Source organism: Schistocerca gregaria, chromosome 4 (genome assembly GCF_023897955.1).
Source record: "Schistocerca gregaria isolate iqSchGreg1 chromosome 4, iqSchGreg1.2, whole genome shotgun sequence".
Taxonomy (NCBI): domain Eukaryota; kingdom Metazoa; phylum Arthropoda; class Insecta; order Orthoptera; family Acrididae; genus Schistocerca; species Schistocerca gregaria.
In genome coordinates, this window is record NC_064923.1 from 412570120 (window position 1) to 412590512 (window position 20393).

At 38.8% G+C, this 20393-nt stretch overlaps 1 protein-coding gene across 5 annotated transcripts in view; it reads right to left on the minus strand.

Annotated features, from left to right (window-relative positions):
* LOC126266619 (L-lactate dehydrogenase) overlaps window positions 1-20393 on the minus strand; it is a 291594-nt gene that overhangs the window by 39812 nt on the left and 231389 nt on the right. For all 5 annotated transcript variants that reach the window (XM_049970968.1, XM_049970966.1, XM_049970970.1 and 2 more), the window contains exons 2-6: window positions 12167-12294; window positions 11953-12070; window positions 7843-8016; window positions 7257-7430; window positions 3202-3319 (exon numbers count right to left, since the gene is read on the minus strand). In XM_049970968.1, the coding sequence (XP_049826925.1) occupies window positions 3202-3319; window positions 7257-7430; window positions 7843-8016; window positions 11953-12070; window positions 12167-12292 (710 nt within the window). In that variant the 5' untranslated portion in view covers window positions 12293-12294. The remainder of the gene's footprint in view (window positions 1-3201; window positions 3320-7256; window positions 7431-7842; window positions 8017-11952; window positions 12071-12166; window positions 12295-20393) is intronic.

Sequence of the window (20393 nt, forward strand, 5' to 3'; positions counted from 1 at the left end):
TTCTGGGCCTACTGTGTAATAAATACTTTTCAAGGACATAATATTTGTATTGCCAGTTAAGAATATTAGTTTTACTTGAACTATAGACCTGTTTCAGCTTTACAGCCATCATTATGTGATGTTTTCAAGTCCTGACTTCCAGGCAATATCGTTCTTTCTGTTGCCTGTTGCTGTCTATTTGTTTACTGGTTATATTTTTCATTGTTGTTCTGTTAGTAATCAGTTGAGTGTTATGTTCTGACATTTATTAATAATGATCAGAACTAAAGATACTTTCCAGCTGAAAGTTTGTGACAGCAATTACATCAGATGATCAGCAATATTGTATGTACATGTAATCTGACAGTTACTGTCATGCAATTTTAACTAGAAATTAAGTTCATTTCTACTAAGACAGCAACAGAGATAATGAAATCACTTATAATCTGTCACTAAATGTCAACTACAGACTAACATTTATTTCTGGCAATTTCTGACCACTACTAAAAGAGAAGTCAGAACATACTACAAAACTAATTATTATTGCTACATTAACATAAAATATAATCAGTAACAAATAGACAGCAATGGAAACAAAGATACTGCATGGGAGTCAGGAATTGAAAACATAACCTGATGAGGGCTGTATAGCTCCAACAGGCCTGTAGCTCAAACAAATATAATATTCACAGCAGTGCAACTGGTTAGATAAGTATATTATGCCCTTGAAAACACAATGGTATGTATATTAAATAAACCATATAAAAAGGCATTAGTGTCATATCTCAATGACAAACTTTAAGCTTTCAGCACAGGGCAGCAGCATGTAGACAAGCTTTGGCTCAAACTTAGGTGAATAGATTACCTTGCACTGGTTATGTATGTACCCTGAAGAACAGTTCATAATGAGAGGGACCCTCATGGTGTACAGAAACTGTAAAAAAGCTTCTAAAGACACAGACACACACTGTGTAATAGGTGTAAAAAAAAAACGAAAGAAATTCTGGTCATTTGTAAATGAGGTTTGTGGCAGCAAAGTTAGTGTCCAGTCACTTGCAGATGAGACAGGACCTGAAATTAAGGGTTGCAAAGCAGAAGCAGAAATTCTTAACTCCATTTTCAAAAAGTTTCTTTAAAAAGGAAAACCAGGAGACTGCCACATTTTAATTCTCATAAAACTGAAAAGATGAGTGAAATAGTTATTAGTGTCAGTGCATTGAGGAACAGACAAAATCATTAAAACTGAACAAAGCTCTAGGCCTAAAGGAATCCTCAGTAGCCCCTATGTTGAATTTGCAGCCAAGTTAGCACTTCTTTTAACTATTATCTGACCTAGATCTGTTGAACAAAAAATCATGTCCAATAGTTGAAAGAAAACACAGGTCACACCCGTTTACAAGAAGGGTGGTATATGTGATTCACAAAACTACATCCAATATCCTTGATATCAATTTGTTGTAGATACTTAGAACATATTCTGAGCTCAAATGTAATGAGAAATCTCTAACAGAATGACCTCGTCCACGCCAACAAGCATGGATTCTGAAAACATCCATCACGGGAAACTCAACTCTACTGTTTTCTCACATGGCATAGTGAAAACTATGGATGAAGGCAGGGGGAGATGCAATATTTTCCAATTTCCAAAAAGCATTTGAGTTAGTACTACATTTACACTTATTATCAAAATTGCTGTCATGTGGAGTATCAAGAGAAATTTGTGATTGGTTTGAGATTTTTTTGCTCAGGAAGATGCAGCCACTTATCATGGAAGGAGATCAATCAGCAGATGTAGAAGTAACTTCAGATGTGTTGGGGCCATTGCTGTTCATGTTTAATATCAATGTCATGCAGATGATATCAATAGTAATCACAGACTTTTTGTAGATGATTTAGTCATTTGCAATGAAGTACTGTCTGACAGAAGCTGTATAAACATTCAGACAAATCTTAACAAGACATCAAAGGGGGTGTAAAGATTGGCAACTTGCTTTAAATATTCAAAAATGTAAAACTGAGCACTTCAAAAATCAGAACAAAAACATAGTATCATATTACTGTAGTATTAGTAAGGCACAGCTTACCTGGACGTAAAGCTTCATATGGAGGGAAATGGAATGAGCATGTGGATTCAGTCATGTGTAAAACAGGTGGTACACTTCAGTTTATTGATAGAATACTGGGAAAATGCAATCAGTCTGCAAAGGAGACTGCTTACAAATCACTCATGCAACCCATCCTAGAAGGTTACTTTAGTTTTGGGACAATTACCAAATAGGACTGACAGGGGATATTGAAAGTAATAGGTAATGGTAGCACAAATGGTCACAGGTTTGTTTGATCCATGAGAAAGAGTCACAAAGATGCTCAAGAAACTGAACTTGTAGACTTTTTAAGAAAGCCTTCAACTATCCTGAGAAAGTCTAGTTATGAAATTTCAAGAACTGGTTTTACATGCTGACTCTAGGAATATGCTACAGACTCAATGTATCACTCACATATGGATTGTGAGGACAAAATTAAGAGTAATAACAGAATGCACAGAGACATTTAAACCATCATTCTTCCCGTGCTCAATATGTGAATGAAACAGGAAATGGCATTAATAAGTGGTACAGTGGGATGCACCCTCTGCCATGCACTTCACAGTGGCTTGCAGCATAGCTGTAGATGTAGATGTAGGAAGTATTATCTCCAATGTCCTTCCAAATTTTTTTTTTTTTCGCCTGATCTCTGTTCATTAATATCTAACATTGTTTGTGTTTCCTTACTCTAAAATAAGCTTCGATAGACTGCATCAACAGCACTAATGCTATCAATTTCAGTGCAGAAACAAATTGTTAACAGTTGTTAATGAGCACACAAGATATTTCTGAGTAATGGAAAGAGCCAGTCTCAGGTATATATGAAAAACCTATTTACCAACACTTAAGCAGCATGTCTTTTTGCAACTCCGCCAATGTAATCCCAATAAACCTGTCTCTGCTAAATTGCAGTGAAAACAGTTAAAGAACATATTACAAACATTAATGATCATTGAGTGCACAAATTTGTAAGCTAGTAATCCCAATAATCACTACAGCTTCATTATTTATGTTTTTTGCAAAAGGCGGCAACACAGAGCTTTTAACTACAGTGTTTTGTAATAATACAAGTTCTCTGTAGTGAAACTGTCAATAAGTTGTAGGTACTGTACAGGACCTGATTTCACAGCAGACTTACCTCTGAACTACTTGTTGGTGCAGTTGTTCCCAGTTTTCTTTATCAGCTACAGTCCCCACATTTGGATTTAAATCTCGCAGCCTTACACCTGCCACATTTACACCAGACCAGACAGGCACTAAAAAATGATAAGGAGTTTCCAGAGTTTAGTTAGTGTTAAGCACATCTACAGTAACTTCTTAAGTATTGCAAGTAAGGGGGAGTGGGGGGGGGGGGGCAGAGAGAGAGGCAGAGAGAGAGAGAGAGAGAGAGAGAGAGAGAGAGAGAGAGAGAGAGAGAGAGAGAGAGAGAGAGAGAGAACATGGTATTATAACAACTCTGAATCTCATGTCACTTAGCTAATAAGCAGCTGTAAATGTTTTCAGTTTTATCACACATCATCCGAGGTCATCAGTCCCCTAGAACTTAGAACTATTTAAACCTAACTAACCTAAGGACATCACACACATCCATGCCCAAGACAGGATTCGAACCTGCAACCATAGTGGTCACACGGTTCCAGACTGTAGCGCCTATAACCGCTCAGCCACTCTGGCCGGCGGTCTTGGGTTTAATCCAGCATTTATAAAATAGTAATTTCTCAACTCCATTCATTTTCTGTCCCACATTTGCTGCTGCATGTGTTTCAACAGTATGCTGCCTTTATGAGGAGCCTAAACGTTACTTATACATATATTACTAACTGACAATGAACATGAAATGATGGCGGCATGCTGTTGAAATCCTTTGTTACAATAAAAACTGAGCCAAAAAAAGTGACTAAAGCTGAGAAATTGTTATTCTGTAAGTTATGTAATATGGTCTCAATCCTCAATGAATTTCATTCAATATTGGCAACTTTAAATTTCATCAGACAGTTTAACATGATCATGCACAATCAAACTGAGAATCTGTGGAAGCCTTTCTGTTGACACTATCATACACTACATGACAAAGGCAGTGAAGCACCCAAAAGAGGAGGTGGAAACAAAATGAAGCTTCATGGGTTGAGAGGGTATGTGATGTTAGCATCAATTATAAAATAAAGTCAAATTTATAAAGAATTTGGCAGTAAAAGCTCACTTATCACTATGCTGTTGCACCCTTTCTGGCCTGGATGGAATCACTAATTTGACTGGAGAAGGTACCATGAAGCCATCAAATTGTCTCCTGAGGCAAGCTGTTCTACAACTGTTGGAACTGGTCCTGGTTATTGGAACTGGGAAAGAGTTGACATTCAAGCTAGTCCCACATAAATTCTATCAGGGACAGAACTTGTGATCCCTCTGACCTTAGGAATTGTGCAACATCACGCAGGCATTTTATAGACAAACATGCCAGTTGTGGATGAACACTGTCCTATTGGAAAATAGCACCATGGTACTGTTGCATGTGAGGCTACACAAGGATGCAGGAAATCCATGATGTATCATTGTACTGTCAGAATTCCCTCAATCTCTACTAGCAAAGACCTGAAGTCACACGCAGTGGTTCTTCATATCATGATGCCAGGAATAACACTATGGGGCTCTCCAAAACAATTTAAGAATGGAATCTCTTTCCAGATTACTATCATATTTGCCAACAACAGTCAACCAGGGTAGTGTAGAAGCACAGTTAATCGCTTAAGACAATGCTATGCTGTTTATCAGCAGTTCATGCTTCTCAGTCTCAGAACAACTCAAAACACAGCTGTTTGTGTTGTGGTTTTAACAATGGCCTACACATGGGACAATAATCCCCTGTCTGACTGCTCTTAGTACAGAATGAAACAATGCTACAGCAAGTCAATTACTATTGTTAAATTTCAGACACAGATGTGAAGGGGATCACTATGTTCTTGGTGCACAATATTCCAAACTGCCCTCACAGTGGGCAGACATGGTCTACAAGGAACCTCAATATCAAGTATATCTGACATGTTCCCATGCACTCCAACATCAGAACACTGACATATTTGAATGGCCCACAAATCTTTCTACTGCAGGATTAAACTAGCTGCCCAAATAGAGAACCATAATGAGGCCCCTAGCAAAATCTGTCATGCACTTATAACACCATCTCATATGAATGTGTGGCATTTCTGTGTCCTTTACAGTTATCACTCAATATCTGTGCTGACTTAAAGAGAAGGGTGCTAGAGCTTATCATGGATACTTTCCCAGTAAGTTATCTCATGGAATGAACTTGCAGGGCAACACACCAAACATATATGAAGTATTTATATGGTAGAAGCAAATAGAATACTATATGCCATAGTTACATATGCAACTTTCAGATGTATGTAGAAAGCTCTTAATGCTTACACTCAGTCCCTTGAATGTTTACTCATTAAGGGTGTTTGTGGTCAATAATGGTCCACTGAGACTCAAGACAAAAAGACAATTCCTTGTGCACAGTTGACAATGAGGTTCTGCCTCCTGATACAAAGGTCTTTAAGAAGCTATGAACAGTTGCAAATAAAAATTGTATGTATTCAAAAATTGGCAATGACTGAACAGCAGTAGGCCTACTACTAATAATTTTATTGTGAGCAGGTCTTTGTTCTAATAGCAGTCATTAATAAAGTCATACGAGTGCTACTAAAGCTGTTACCCAGTATAACATACGACACAGCAACAATTTCAGATGTAGTACCTGCTTGTATTATGTTTTGTGCAGCCTATGTAAGCACAATTGGAATACAGCAGATCTGTGGTAGTTAACTGCCAATATAACTTACAGAGAGAATTTCTGACAGTTAAAACCCCCTCTTAAAGCCAACTTTTATTGATTAAACATATCAAAGTTTTTCCTTCATGATAGTATCTGCACAACAATGAACACATCAATGAATAAGTGTTATGTCTCATCTACTCTCTAAGGTAATGGAAGTAAATCAGGTGACAGATTTCCAGTTATTGGGACGATACTAGTAAAATACAGCCAGTTTACATTTGTGTGAGACATCTTAGAGTTGTGATTAAGTGTATGGGGTACATACCAAATAAGCAAACAGGAAATGTTTAATGTATACATTGAAGAAAAGCATGAATGGTCACAGTTTATTTGAGCCATTGGATGGTGTCAAGGAGACACTGAAAAATCTTAATTCGCAAATGCTTGATACCAACAATCATGTGAATGCCAACATACAAAGTTTCCGGAACCAGTGTATGAAAAGAAGATCCAAGGCATATATTACAAACTTCTATGCTTCACTGCTGTAGATACCACAGTGACAAGACCACACTAATTACACTGCACACAGATACATCCAAGCAATCATTCTTCATACACTCTACTTTTGAATAGGACGAAAAGATGATCTAATAAATGGTACAATGAGAATTACCCTATGCCATCCATTCACAGTGGTGGCAAGGAATAGATGCAGATGTAGACATAACATTCACTAACTTAATCAACACAACCAAACTGTCATCTTCAGACCTAGATTCAGGATACACTAAACATCAATCTGTGACTACATTTTACATTCCTTGAAATAATATACACTGACTACAAAGGAAAGTTACACTACAAAGCAAATATTCCAAATTAGGGAACCTATATTAAAAACAAAGATTCCAAGACTTACCAAGCGGGAAAGTGCCGGCAGACAGGCACATGAACAAAACACACAAACACACACACACAGAATTACGAGCTTTCACAACTGGCAGTTGCTTCATCAGGAAAGAGGGAAGGAGAGGGAAAAATGAAAGGATGTGGGTTTTAAGGGAGAGGGTAAGGAGTCATTCCAATCCCGGGAGCGGGAGGTAATCACTAATTCTACCTGTAACCTAATATCAGATCTTTCAATCTGGGAGCCTGACATGTATATTCTGAGACAATATTACATTTATCAATAAAGCCCTTCAGATACCATGACTTCTAATTTCCATGACTGAGCTTAAAATAAACTTACTAGTTAGTAGCTGTATATTAAAATTTGATTGCTTGGGTTCTATTTACAAACTGCTCTGTGCCAAACGTTTTTGAACAGTTAACTACTGACAGACATTAAAAATACCAGAGCAAATTTTAACTGCCTGATATGTACAAATGTACATAATGCAGACAAGTGCACATACCACTGGTGTCACCATGCTCTCCAATTATCCACCCATGACAGCTGGTAGGAGCAACATTTAATCTCTGTGACATCAAGAATCGGAAACGAGATGAATCCAAATTGGTTCCAGATCCAATCACACGATTCTTTGGAAGGCCACTCAACTTCCAAGCAACATATGTTAGGATATCAACTGCAAAATAATTTAAATTGAATTACACAATGAAATGCTACTTTTAGCTATATTTATAGGTCTGAAGTCTTTGTGAAGGAAACATTTCTTGTTCGATAAATGCTAATGTGAAATGCTAGGCAAAAGAACCAACAAAATATGCCAGAGTCTGGCAGATAGTGCTGTGAAATGAGGTTCAACAGCTCAGTTTGGGAAACAGAATGAATATGTGACACTCAATCCATGCTGGCTATGAACTTTATCTTCTGGCACTTCTACATCATAACACATTACCAGTGTTAAGTAGTATATGATAACTGTAGAAAATGGGTCAACTACAAAATGAAACAGTTTTTTTACAACATAAATCATCTAGGATAAAAACAGTAAAAGAACAGGACACTCAGGTATTAATATGTCCATGGTAACTAACCTGGATTACTAACAATAAGCAAAATGGTATTTGGACTGTGCTTCACCAAGTTTGGAATGATTCCTTTGAAAATATCTGTGTTACGTTGAACCAAGTCCAACCGTGATTCTCCTTCCTTCTGTCGAGCCCCAGCAGTAACAATGCACAATCTTGACCCTGCTGTTACAGCATAATCTGTAAAGAAAAAGAAGTGTAAACATAACAATAATCAGGAAATGGCTAATTTGATCATCTTACCACTTAAATTATATCTACATAATAAGAAACTAAATTGTATTTTCAAGAAGACTCTCTCTCTCTCTCTCTCTCTCTCTCTCTCTCTCTCTCTCTCTCTCTCTCTCTCTCTCTCTCTCTCTCTCTCAAAATGAAGATGTATTGATTGAGAAGTGAGAGAATGGTATTGTATGCTTATCAAGATGATCATTTTTGCTAAGAAACACTGTTTTGCCTTGTTTAACCATTTTTTATTATGGTTTTTGCACGACTTACATTTCATATTACAAGTCCAATTTCAAGCATGTTACTGATTCCAAAAATGGTAAAACAAAGATAAACATAATGATCAGATAAAGATAAACACCTCAATTTCTTAATGTATTGATCCTTGGCTCAATGAGCATTTTTTTTTTGACAAATTACATATGGTATTACACAACTCAGCAATTACACTAACATGATTAAACATACCTAAGAATAAAGTTATGCATCAGCTTAGAACTTTTTGTTGACTGAGAGATTGAGGTCCAAGTTTTACTTCTATCTGGGGTTGTGATAGCATCTAAAAGAGGTGAATAATTGAATTGGGTTTGTGTGTTTAATAATAGGTGTGGGAACATAAACATCTTTTTTTTTTTAGTTTTTTTAATTTCTACAATTTTTAACTGGCTACGTTTTGCCGCCTTTTCCTCTATTTGTAAGAGTTCCAAGTCTATTATGTATTTGTTGTTTTCGTTAAGGCAATGTTCTGCAAAGGCTGAATCAAACTTTCTCAGTTTCCAGCTTCTATGTTGACACTCTTGGCATGTGATCTTATGAACCTCATTTGTTGTGATGGCTGGTTGTTTATCCTATGCATTGAACAAGAAACTACCTATTCTCTGAGGGACATAGACAAGACTGGAGAAGCACTTTGCCTTGAAAATGTTACTTATCCTTTTTGACATTTTTCCTATAAGTAATCTGCACCATTTCTTTTCCCATTTGTCTGTGATGTTCATTGGGGACAATAGGGACTTGCTTTGCTGCTTCCTCTTTCAACTTAGAATTTTGTCAATGGTGTTGGGGTCAAATTCATTATTTGTGGCTATTGTTTTTTCCTTTGTATAATGTTCCTAGTGAGTCTTCTTGGGACATGGGGACAGGAAGGAAGCAGTGGAACATGGGGTGGAATACTGCATTCTTATACAGAGCAGGATGTTGGGACAAAGCCGGAATGAATGTGCCAGTGAATGAATCTTTTTGATAAATTTTTAATTTATGGTTGCTGTCTTCTGTCTGTAAGTTAATGTCCAGGAAATTTGCACTGTGTTACCCTAACTCCATGCTGACCTTAATGTTAGTGTGTCACTGTTTCATATTATCCACAAATTTGTGGAATTGTCTATCGGAACCTTTCCACATACAAGGAGTATCACCACCATATCTGTACCAATGTACCACATGTTTTGCCAATGGCTCTCTATTACAAAAATCAGTCTCCCACTTGTCCATGGACATTTCTTCTAGTGAGGAGGATAGAGTTGAGCCCTTTGTCAGACCATCTAGTTGCTTATAATAGCTCTGTTGAAAACAGAAATAATTTTGATTTAAACAACATTTCACTGTACTAAGAATGCTCAGCTCCTCTTCTGGATTAATGTTGGTGAATACTATGATTGTGATACAACATCTACACAGTCTTTCACTGGAATACTTGTGAACAAGCTGTGAATATCAAGAGAGACCTGAACTGTTCTTAATGATTTAGTTCCCTTTGAAATCCAATTAGTTCTTCAAGGTGGTGTTGATCTCCCCTGGCAATCTTCTGTGCTGGACCTTGTATCTGCAATACAAGTTCTAGTACACAGGATTGACAAAGGATCAACACCTTCTTGAAGAAGAAACTAAACTTCAAAGGGAAATAAATCAATAAGAACAGTTTAGATTTAATTAACAAGTTAACAGATGTCACGGTTCCAACAGATTCAAAATTAGTCTCTCTTGATTTCCAAAGCTGGTTCACAAATATTCCAGTGAAAGCTGTGTAGATATTGTGTCACAACCATTGTATTCACACAACATTAATCCAGAAGAACAACTGAGCATTCTTAGTACAGTGGAATGTTGTTTAAATGAAAATTATTTCTGTTTTCAACAGAGCTATTATAAGCAAGTGGATGGTCTGGCAATGGGGTCACCTTTATCCACCTTACTAGCTGAAATGTTTAGGGACAAGTGGGAGACAAACTTCCCGACATTAAAACTGTGTGCCGGACCGAGACTCAAACTCAGGACCTTTGGCTTTCGCGGGCAAGTGCTCTATCAACTGAGCTACCCAAGCACGACTCACAACCCATCCTCACAGCTTAAATTCTGCCAGTACCAGTCCAGCACAAAGTTCTAATCAGTCAGGAAGTTTCATATTAGTGCACACACTACTGCAGAGTGACAATCTCATTCAGGTGGGAGACTGATTTTCTTAACAGGGAACCATTGGCAAAACATTTGGTGTAATGGTACAGATATGATTACGATATTCTTTGTATGTGGAAAGATTCCAATAGACAGCTCCAAAGATTTGTGGAAAATATGAAACAGTGAGTCACTAATATAAAGGTCAGCATGGAGTTAGAGAGACCCAGCATGAATTTCCTGGACATTAGTTTACAGATAGAATACAGCAACATAAATTTAAAATTTATCAAAATGATTCATTCACTGACACATTCATCCCTGTTTCCTCCCAACATTCAACAGCATATGAACATGCAGCATTCCACCACATGATCCACTGTCTCCTTTCTATTCCCATGTCCCAAGAAGATTGATCAGGAACTTTATACAATAAAAATAATAGCCGCAAATAATGAATTTGGCCCCAATGTTATTGACAAAATTCTAGTTAAAAAGAGGAAAAGCAAACCAGGACCCTACTGTCCCCAATGAAAAACACAGACAAATGGGGAAAAGAAATGGTGCAGATTATCTTTCATAGCGAAAATGTCAAAAAGGATAAGTAATATTTTCAAGGCAAAGATTCTCTCTGTGCTGATTTATGCCCCTCAGACAATAGGTAGTTTCTTGTTCAACACAAAAGACAAACAAACTGACCGCACAAAAGTGATGTTTATAAGATCATATGATGGGAGTGTCTTCTTGCTACATGGGACAGATGGAGGTCAACATGCATCAGGTTTAAAGAACGTCATAGAAGCTGATGACTGAAGAAGCTTGATTCAACCTTTACAGAACATTGCCTTAACAAAAACTACAAATATGTAATACATGCAGAAGTCTTACACTTAGAAGAAAAGGTGGCAAAACTTGGCAAAGAGACAGCCTTAAAAAAAAGTGTAAATATATCCCAACACCTATTATTAAATGAGCAAACCCAATTCAATTATTCACCTCTTTTACAGGAATCACAACTTCTAGATTAAAGTAAAACTTTGGGCTCAATCCATGAGTACAAGGAAACTTCTAGGGTGATGCATAACTTTATATTTAGGTATGTTTAGTCATATTAGTGTAATTGCTGAATTGCCTAATTCCATACATAATTTTTTTTTTTTAAATGGTCATTGAAAAAATTCATATTAAGCCAAGGATCAATACATTAAGAAGTTATGATCTTTATCTTTGCCTTATCATATTTGGAATCAGTAATGTATTTGAAAATGGGCTTGTAACCTGTAACCTAGTTGTGCAGCAACCATAATAAAATTTGTTAAATGAGGCAACGAACAGTGTTTGGTTAGTTGATTAACAATGTTTCATCAAGAACCCACAGTTGCTTCAATTAAAGTGGTAAACTTCATTTAAGTAATTTCTTCATGCCATACACAGCACACAATTTCAGAAACTGAAAAACTACAGAACTATCAAACTATACTTTAAAATATTAAAAAATACCTGTGCCAGCCACAATCTTTCCTGTCTTCATGAAAGTAAGACCGTGCTGCAAATCCATCATTTCACCTTTCAGTTTGTCAGCAACAACATCAACCAGTGCTATTTCACTTGCAACGTGCTGAAAATGAAGACAAAATTACGCCAAATGAAACACCAAAACTTCACAGAATTCAATTTTGAAGTCTCAAGTCATTTCTGCTAATGTTTTGATTACCTGAGTAAGTATACTGAAGGCACAGGCCATTCCAACCTGACCAACCCCCACAACTGTGACCTTGTTGCCGGATGTTCCCTGTGGCTCTGCCACTTCGCTCAACAGAGCACTTGCAATTTCAGCCATTCCTGTAAAAAAAAATAGTTTATAAACAAATGACTGAGATGACTGTACATTATATCAAATGTGTTTGTCTCTGTGTATTATTATCCATAGAGAAGGAACAACTGAAACATTACATACTTGGATGGCGACAGTAAAATAAGAAGAATAACTCCCAGAATTCTCTCTACTAGCAAACTACTCACTACTACATGTGTGTGTGTGGGAAGGGGGGGGGGGATGGGGAGGAAGTGCACAAATTTTTCCTCTTCTTTTTAGGCAGGAGGATTGAGAGAGGAGAGTGATTACTTCATTAACCAAGGACTTCCAAACGATCAGTTGAAAAGTTGGAAGACTTTTTACAGTAAGTCTGTCCACTTGTGAGGGCTAAACATGATACTTCATTGACTAAATGGGAAGATTACAACAATTATATAATTCTTACTGGAAAACTAAATACTGCTGAAAATCCAAGGACATGACCAAAAATAGTGTTTTGTCTGTTCCATCCAAGTGTATCCCAGAAAGAACAACAGATATGTGGAGTTCCTATGCAAATATACTTAAATTATTGTGAACAGAATAGGGAGACATGTTAAAAATTGTCAGGCCCCTAACTTACACCGTTTAGTGATACTGTTTAGGAAGAATTTCCTACAAACAGAAGAGTATTATAAGTCACAGCAACAATAGTTCTGTCACAGATGGATAGGTTTGAAAGAGAACAACTGAGATGATGATGTATAAATGACCCACTGAAACTTATTTCAAAATTACCATCTGCTGGTGGCAAGGAATTAGTGGGACTAAGAACCAGAAAAAGTTATAAAAAAAAAGTCAAATTACTGTGGGGTTTCAGACCACTCAATGCTGGACCAGGATACACTAGACATCTCAATTGTGGAAAAAAAAATTATGGATCACAGGCTGTCATCCCAGGAGACAGCAGAACTCACAAAAAACAACATGAAGAACTTGTCAGATCTGAGGGTTTGAAAATCAGACTACAGGGACACTGGTTCAAACCAATGAAAGTTGTCCCTTGGGCTCTTGTCACACTAGGAGCAGTGTCAATAACAGCTTGTTTATCCATCTTTGGAATGAAATACATCTCTAATTCTGCATGTTAAGGAGCTTATTTTTGTGGAGGTATGTGGCATTAGATGTCTACGCACAGGTCATGTAATTCACATAAATAACAGGCCACTGATTTGCATGCACTGTGATGGACGCTGAGACATCAAGACAAGTCCGTTATAATGCTCCTCAAATCACTGTAGCTTAGTTCTGGCTCTGAGACACAGATAATTATACTACTTAAAGATGACATTGCTGTCAATGTAGACAAACATGAAGGTATGCAGGTAATTAGCAGCTGTCAACATGTCTTCGGTTACTACCACAGGCTCATGCAAGCACAGGAGAATGTCTCCCACAGCACAATCCTGCTCCCATCAGTCTGCATCCATGGCGCACTCCATGTTTCAAGCCATCATTCACCTCGATGATGGCATTTGTGGAGATGACAAATGACCTAGCGCGGCAAAAATGTGATTCACCTGAGGAACTGACAAGTTTCCACTTATCGACAGTTGAATTCTAATGGTTCCATGACCACTGCATTCGTAACTGGCTATGTTGTTGGGTCAAGATGTGAACACATAGGGGTGGTCTGCTGTGGAGCTCCGCGTTCAACAATGTCCATTGAAAGATGTGCTCTGAAACACTTGTGTGCACCAACACTGTGCTCTTTGGGCAGAAATGTCACGGGTCACCCACATTGCAGATTAGTCAAGCCTCTGAACCCCATGTACTGTGAAGAGTCACGGACATCAACCATTGAGTGTCTAATGGTAGTTTCACTGTCCTCCTCCTTTTGGTAGATGTTCACGACAGTAGCGCGTTAACATTCGACTGGCTTTGCCGTTTTTGAGACACTCGTTCACAGGCTCTGTGTAATAATAATCTGCTCTTTGTCGAAGTCGCTTAGCTCAATGGATTTCCCCATTTTTCAGCCCATGTCTTCGCTAGGGTGATACCCGGCCGTGTCCACTCTGCTTGCATTTGTTACCGCACCACATGCCTGTAATGCAACTAGGTGGTATCCAACGTTGGAGTGGGGAATGCTCAATGTTTTGGCTCATCGGTGTATTAGTGGACATTTGAAAACCACTGGTATTGATAAAATATCCATCTGCCAGCTACAAAATGCCGCTTCACTGGGATTTGCAGAAATCATCAACTGACACATTGGGCAGTTCTAGAAGATCAGGAATTGTTTGACTAATGATAAAATACGAAATCTACCATAGTGAACATATTTCCCATTTTTACTATTATAATAACAGTAACTGACGATGACAATAATAGCAATAATAATAATAATAATAATAAAGTACGATCTGAATTTTTGAGATCTCTCACTTGAAAATGTGTGTGAAAATGGTATCTTCAGCAAGCACAGTCTCGGATGTTTCATTTTGGCGTATTTTTCTGGAAACACGTTTTTTTTTTCCATTTCGGGCTGTCGGACATTTGGACTCTCATTAACATTCAGACTTGGTGGTAAGTCTTAAGTTTTAACCATTTCTTTCTTTCTAAGGGGAATGCCTGAAATAAAAGTAACATTAACGCCTCTTTGCTTCTTTTTTTTTTTACTGACAAATTTGTTTCCGCTATCAATGTTATGTTCATGCCGATATTCTTCTTGTCGCCTTGCTTCTCACTAAGAGTTTCAATACAGGCAGCTTCTAACTATATCCGAAGAAGACGCAGCATTTTAATGCATCATCATGGAAGTAAATGTGTTGCTGAAACGTCACCGAATGTATAAGTGGGAGAGTGCGAGCGAAAATGCATATAGTGTCTCTCAGGTCCATTTAGGACTGCTTGTGTGAAATTCCAAACTGCAGTATTATCTCATAGCGAGTTGCGGCGTTACCACCCTTGAAGTTTCAAAAATAGCTGTGAAGTAAGTCAAAGCTGCGCCAGATGTCCTGAACGTGAATGCAAGTTGGTGTCAGACACTAGTCAGAAATGGCAATGGAGCAGTAAAATGAAATGACAGTGTGGCAGTAAAGGCCGGGAGGCCCCAACCGGGGAAGTTCTACGGGCGGGTGCAAGTCTTATTTCAGGTGACGCCACATTGAGCGACATGTGCTTTCGTGGCGATGACAAGATGATGACGACAACACAACATCCAGTCCATGAACGGGGAAAATCTCTAACCTGGTCGGAATTCGAACCCGCGCCCGATGCATGGCAGGCAAACGTGTCGCCCCTCAGCTAAGTACGCAAAGTAGCCGGGCAAAGAGATTCCATCAACTTTTTTGCACCCTCCAGCGTCTATGCCCTAGAATTCGTCAAATTCGACCCGAATACCAAGACGGTGGTTTCTCGTATCTTCTCCATGACGGCACTCCAGCCCACAAGGTGAAGACATTGCAGGAGTATGTGACCAGCAAGCAGATCACAATTCTGGACCACCCACTGTATTCGCCAAATTTGGCCCCAACCGACTTGTGGTTGCTCCCCAAATTGAATCTGCCAATGAAAGGACACCGTTATGCCACAGTTAATGACATCCAACAAAATTGTACAGCAGGCTTTAATGAAACTCCAAAAAAGGACTACAATGACTGTTTCAAAACACTTTTAAAAAGACTTCAATTGTGTTTTGATTCAGGGGGAGACTATTATGAATAAATACAGTGATTTTGTTGACATAATCAATGGCCTTTATTTTTGACAGCCGCAGTGCTAACGGAACTGGGACACACGAGTATTTTGTACATCTTTGACCGCAAACTATTTTGGATATCCCTGACAGCGGACTATTTTGCGCAGCCCTGACCGTGGACAACAGCCTCCAACGGTACAATGCCGGCAAGGAACACCACCACGCTTTGGTGAGTAGGGGAAGGACACAGAACAGCCAGAAGCAGATCTCAGATCGTGGCTTTGTGCTGTCGTTACTTGTGTGTGTATAGAAACTAACATAGTAAATATGCGACGGCTGGTCTGCAATAAATCACTCACACAAGTGTGTACAACGCTCCTTCTTTATTGCATAACGTAAATCTGACCCACGAGAGTGCGTCGCGGAAAAGACGTTAATCTGAACTGTCAAACACTTTATTTTAGTCTCAACTATCCTGCGAAACCCTGTTTACAAAGCTTTCAAGAACCAGCGTTAAGTAAGGGATGTAGGTACATATGTAGCACCCAACGAATCACCCCAGTAATGACCGCGAAGATAAAAATCAAGATCAGGCGCACACAGAAACGTTTAAAAGCGGGCCCTTCACCGTCAACAATACTGACGAATTTCTCACATTGAGTGAGATAGACTTGTTGCGTAATAATATTGAAAACACTAAAAACTTGGGAAACACATTGTGTTGTATGCGGACAGAGGCAGTACTGACAATATCCTTGACAGTCTCTCGCTTTTGCACAGCCCAAGAAGGTACTGGGTTAGGACAGTAGTTGTGCGGAAAATGAGGTCAAAACAAGACGAAAGAGCATTATTATCAAGGGGCGCTCACGCTTTCATCAGTATTCTCAAAACGTCGATATACTGACCGCCTGATGGCGCGTATTGACGTATTATCAGTACTAGCTATATTGACTAGCAGTACTGATGACCCCCAAATACTCTTTGTATTGTCAATGCATAATGAACGTGAGATGTCAAGTATTGACTGTCTGACAATATTCTCCATTCCTTTCTTTTCTTTTCCTTGTGTTAGCATAAAGACGCTTTTTCTCCTCACCAGCAACGATACGGTATAGGAATGGTCGGTGTTCTTCACTAGCCAATTGATGATGAGCACATGATTTTGGCTTAGAGCATGCGGTATCCATACACCCGATTTTTGAACCTTCCTCATTGCATAAAATGTCTTACGATGATGGAATGATAACAGTTCGTCACGTTTTCCAGTTCTGGAGTACGCTGACATGTATCACTGTGATTAATGCGTTTACACGATTTTCATCAAACCTCGAAGGTCCTCCTGAACGTTGAGTCACTAATGTCAGAAAGCTCGTGCTTAAAACGAGAAATCCATTTTCTTGCCGTGCTCTATCCAATAGCATTATCCCCGTGCACGACGCAAATGTTTCTGGCTGCTTCCGCTGCTGTCATCCCTCCACTCAAGTCAAAACAGAAGAATATAACGGAAATGTTCCGATTTCTCCACATGGCACTCCATTTTCTAGGGTCCACAGCTCCACTCACTATCTTCGTATGATACCAACACTGAATTACAAATAAAAAATGACAATTGCTTCATAAACCCATAGCAAGAGGGTACCACATATTATCATCCTTAATATGCGCCTCTGCAAAATGCCCCGTCGAGAATTGCTTCGGAATACGATGCGTTGCATTCGCGAATAATAACAGATACGGTAAGTCAAATTTTTCACATTTTCATCTCCCAAGGCTGCTACGATAACAGTGCAGATGAATATAAGATCTATAGCAAGTTACCTCCAGGTTAGGATATCATGAACACAAACACTTATGAATTTAAAATATTATGTTTCATTTGCAGATTTTTTCCTCATGCGTTATTTCTAATAGTGCGGGTTCGTTTTCGCAGTACAGAACTGCATGTATTGTGCGCTACCTAGGTTCATAGACAGTTCCTTTTTTCAGAGAATTAGTTATTAACTTTCAGTACAATCTTTAACAAGGCAGCTTTGTCGCGATTCATGTGACGTACAGCAGTCTCCAGGATAAGCGATGGTGTGGTCTTCAAATCAGTTCGAAGACTGATTTGAGGCAGGTCTCCACCCTAGTCTATCCTGTGTAAACTACTTCATCTCTGTAGCTACGTAAGTCTGGTAAAAGAGAAATGTTTGTTTTGTAAAAAACTGTCCTTACTTCTCGACGGCCTCCTTTGAGGAATTCTCCAGCTTTTTCATGCTATCGGTAAAATAAGTTCTGTCAGTTTCTGTAAAATATTTGGTGGCTGCAGCTGTCACCTCCTCACTGGATGAAAATTCCTTCCGAGTAAGACAAAGTTTCAAGTTAGGAAACGAGAAGAAGTCACTTGGTGCTAGTTCTGGTGAATGAGGTGGATGGGGAACCAATTCAAAGCCCAGTTCATGCGCCTTCGCCATCGTTATCGCTCGTGAGTAGGATGGTGCATTATCCTGTGGTAAGAGCACTTTTTTTGCGCACAAATCTTTGTCTTTTTTCAGCCAACGCAAGTTTCAGACGATCCAACAATGAAGCATAATAGGGTCCTGTGATGGTTCTACCTTTTTCCACGTAATATGTGAGGATTATTCCTTGAGAATTCCAAGAAGACAGTGGCCGTCACTTTACCAGCTGAGAAAATGGACTTTGCATTCTTCTGTACACTTTCACCAGTCTTTGTCCATTGTTTTGACTCTGGTGTGTAATGATCAACGCATGTTTTATCAACAGTCACAAATCAGCTCAAAAAGTCTTGCGGATTGCGATTAAGTATGACCAGACCTTGTGTAGGAATGATCTGCTCGGTGTGCTTTTGGGAGACTGTGCAACTGTGGCATCCGCCTCGCACACAGCTTCTTTATAGCCAATTCACAGTGCGTGATATTATGCACTCGCTCAGTTGAGATGCCTACAGTGTTAGCAATTATAAGAATTTATTCTCGCCGGTCTTGCATTATCATATCATTGATTATGTCATTGGTTTCCTTTGTGGTGATCCCAATTGGACGGTCGCAGCTCGCTTCGTCTTCGGTGCTTGTCTGACCACGTTTATATTCATTAATCCAAAAGTAAATGTTTTTCAATGATGCTGCAGAGTCCGTGTGAACTTCATCCAATTATGTTTCGATTTGTGTGGCAGTCCAGCCCGTCAAATGAAATCGTTTTAATGTCAGAACATAACTGTTTTCCTCCATTTTCAATCGCAGCCGAGGCACTCCCCAATTCAGACGGCAGTCAACAATAGACTGTAGGCTGTATATTGTTAAAATTCTTTATATGATCTTTGGAATAATCAAGCTTACCAACCATGAAGGCGTAACAAAAATCTTCCTTTCTTTCATGGAAATTTACCAGACTTCTCAGACTATCCTCATATTGCAGTCTTCATCCAACCTGCTTACTGTGTGCATTTTTTGGTTTTCCTCTGCATCCCCTCCCCCTGTCTCTCCGCCCACTCATCCCTCAAATTCCAAATTGACTATTTCTTGACGTCTCAGAATATGTCATTTGAATTCATTCTTTCTTTTAGTCAAGTTGTGCCTTAAATTTTATCTTCAACCAGATTTGGTTCAGTACCTCTTCATTCATTGCCGGATCTACCCTTCCCATCTTCGGCATTCTTCTATACCACCACATTTCGAAAATTTCTATTCTGTTTTTGTCTGAGCGGCTTATGCCCATATATCACTTTTGTAGAAGGCTACACTCTAGACAAATAGTTACAGAAAAGACCTCATAACTCTTAAATTAACAATCTATGTCAACAAATTCCTCTTTTTTCATAAATACCTTCCTTGTCATATCTCTATTTAGGCCATCATCAGTTATTTTGCAGCCCAAATTGAAAAAATTATCGACTACTTTTAGTGTCTCATTTCCTAATGGAATTCCCTCAGCAGTGCCTGGTTTACTCTAACTACATTCCATTACCATTGTTGACGCTCATTTTATAAACGCTTTTCAAGACACTATCCATTTCGTTCAACTGCTCTTCAGAGACGTATATTGTATGACAGATTTACAATATCATCAGCGCACTCAGAGTTCTTATGTCTTCTTCTTGAAGTTTAATATTATATGCAGATATTCCGTTCGTGTAAAACTGCTTACTCAGTGTACAGATTGAATAACATTGGTGCAGGTCTGATTCGAGAACATTTTCCAAGTAAAGCTATTTGTCTCCTCTCTCCTTTTTCGCTTTTACACTTCCATCCGTGTCAGTTTTCGCTGCTAATGATGTTACGCACTGTATACAGATCTTGCACTAGGGCGCCCCTCCCAGTTTGACGACTCAAGCAGTGGCTTGTGTCGTTTGGGCTTTAACCGGTCCTGTATCGGGTACAGATTACTTACCCAGTCTTGTTCGCTTCTGAACTACTGCTCCCCTTTCATGTTCTGCGACACAACCTGGTT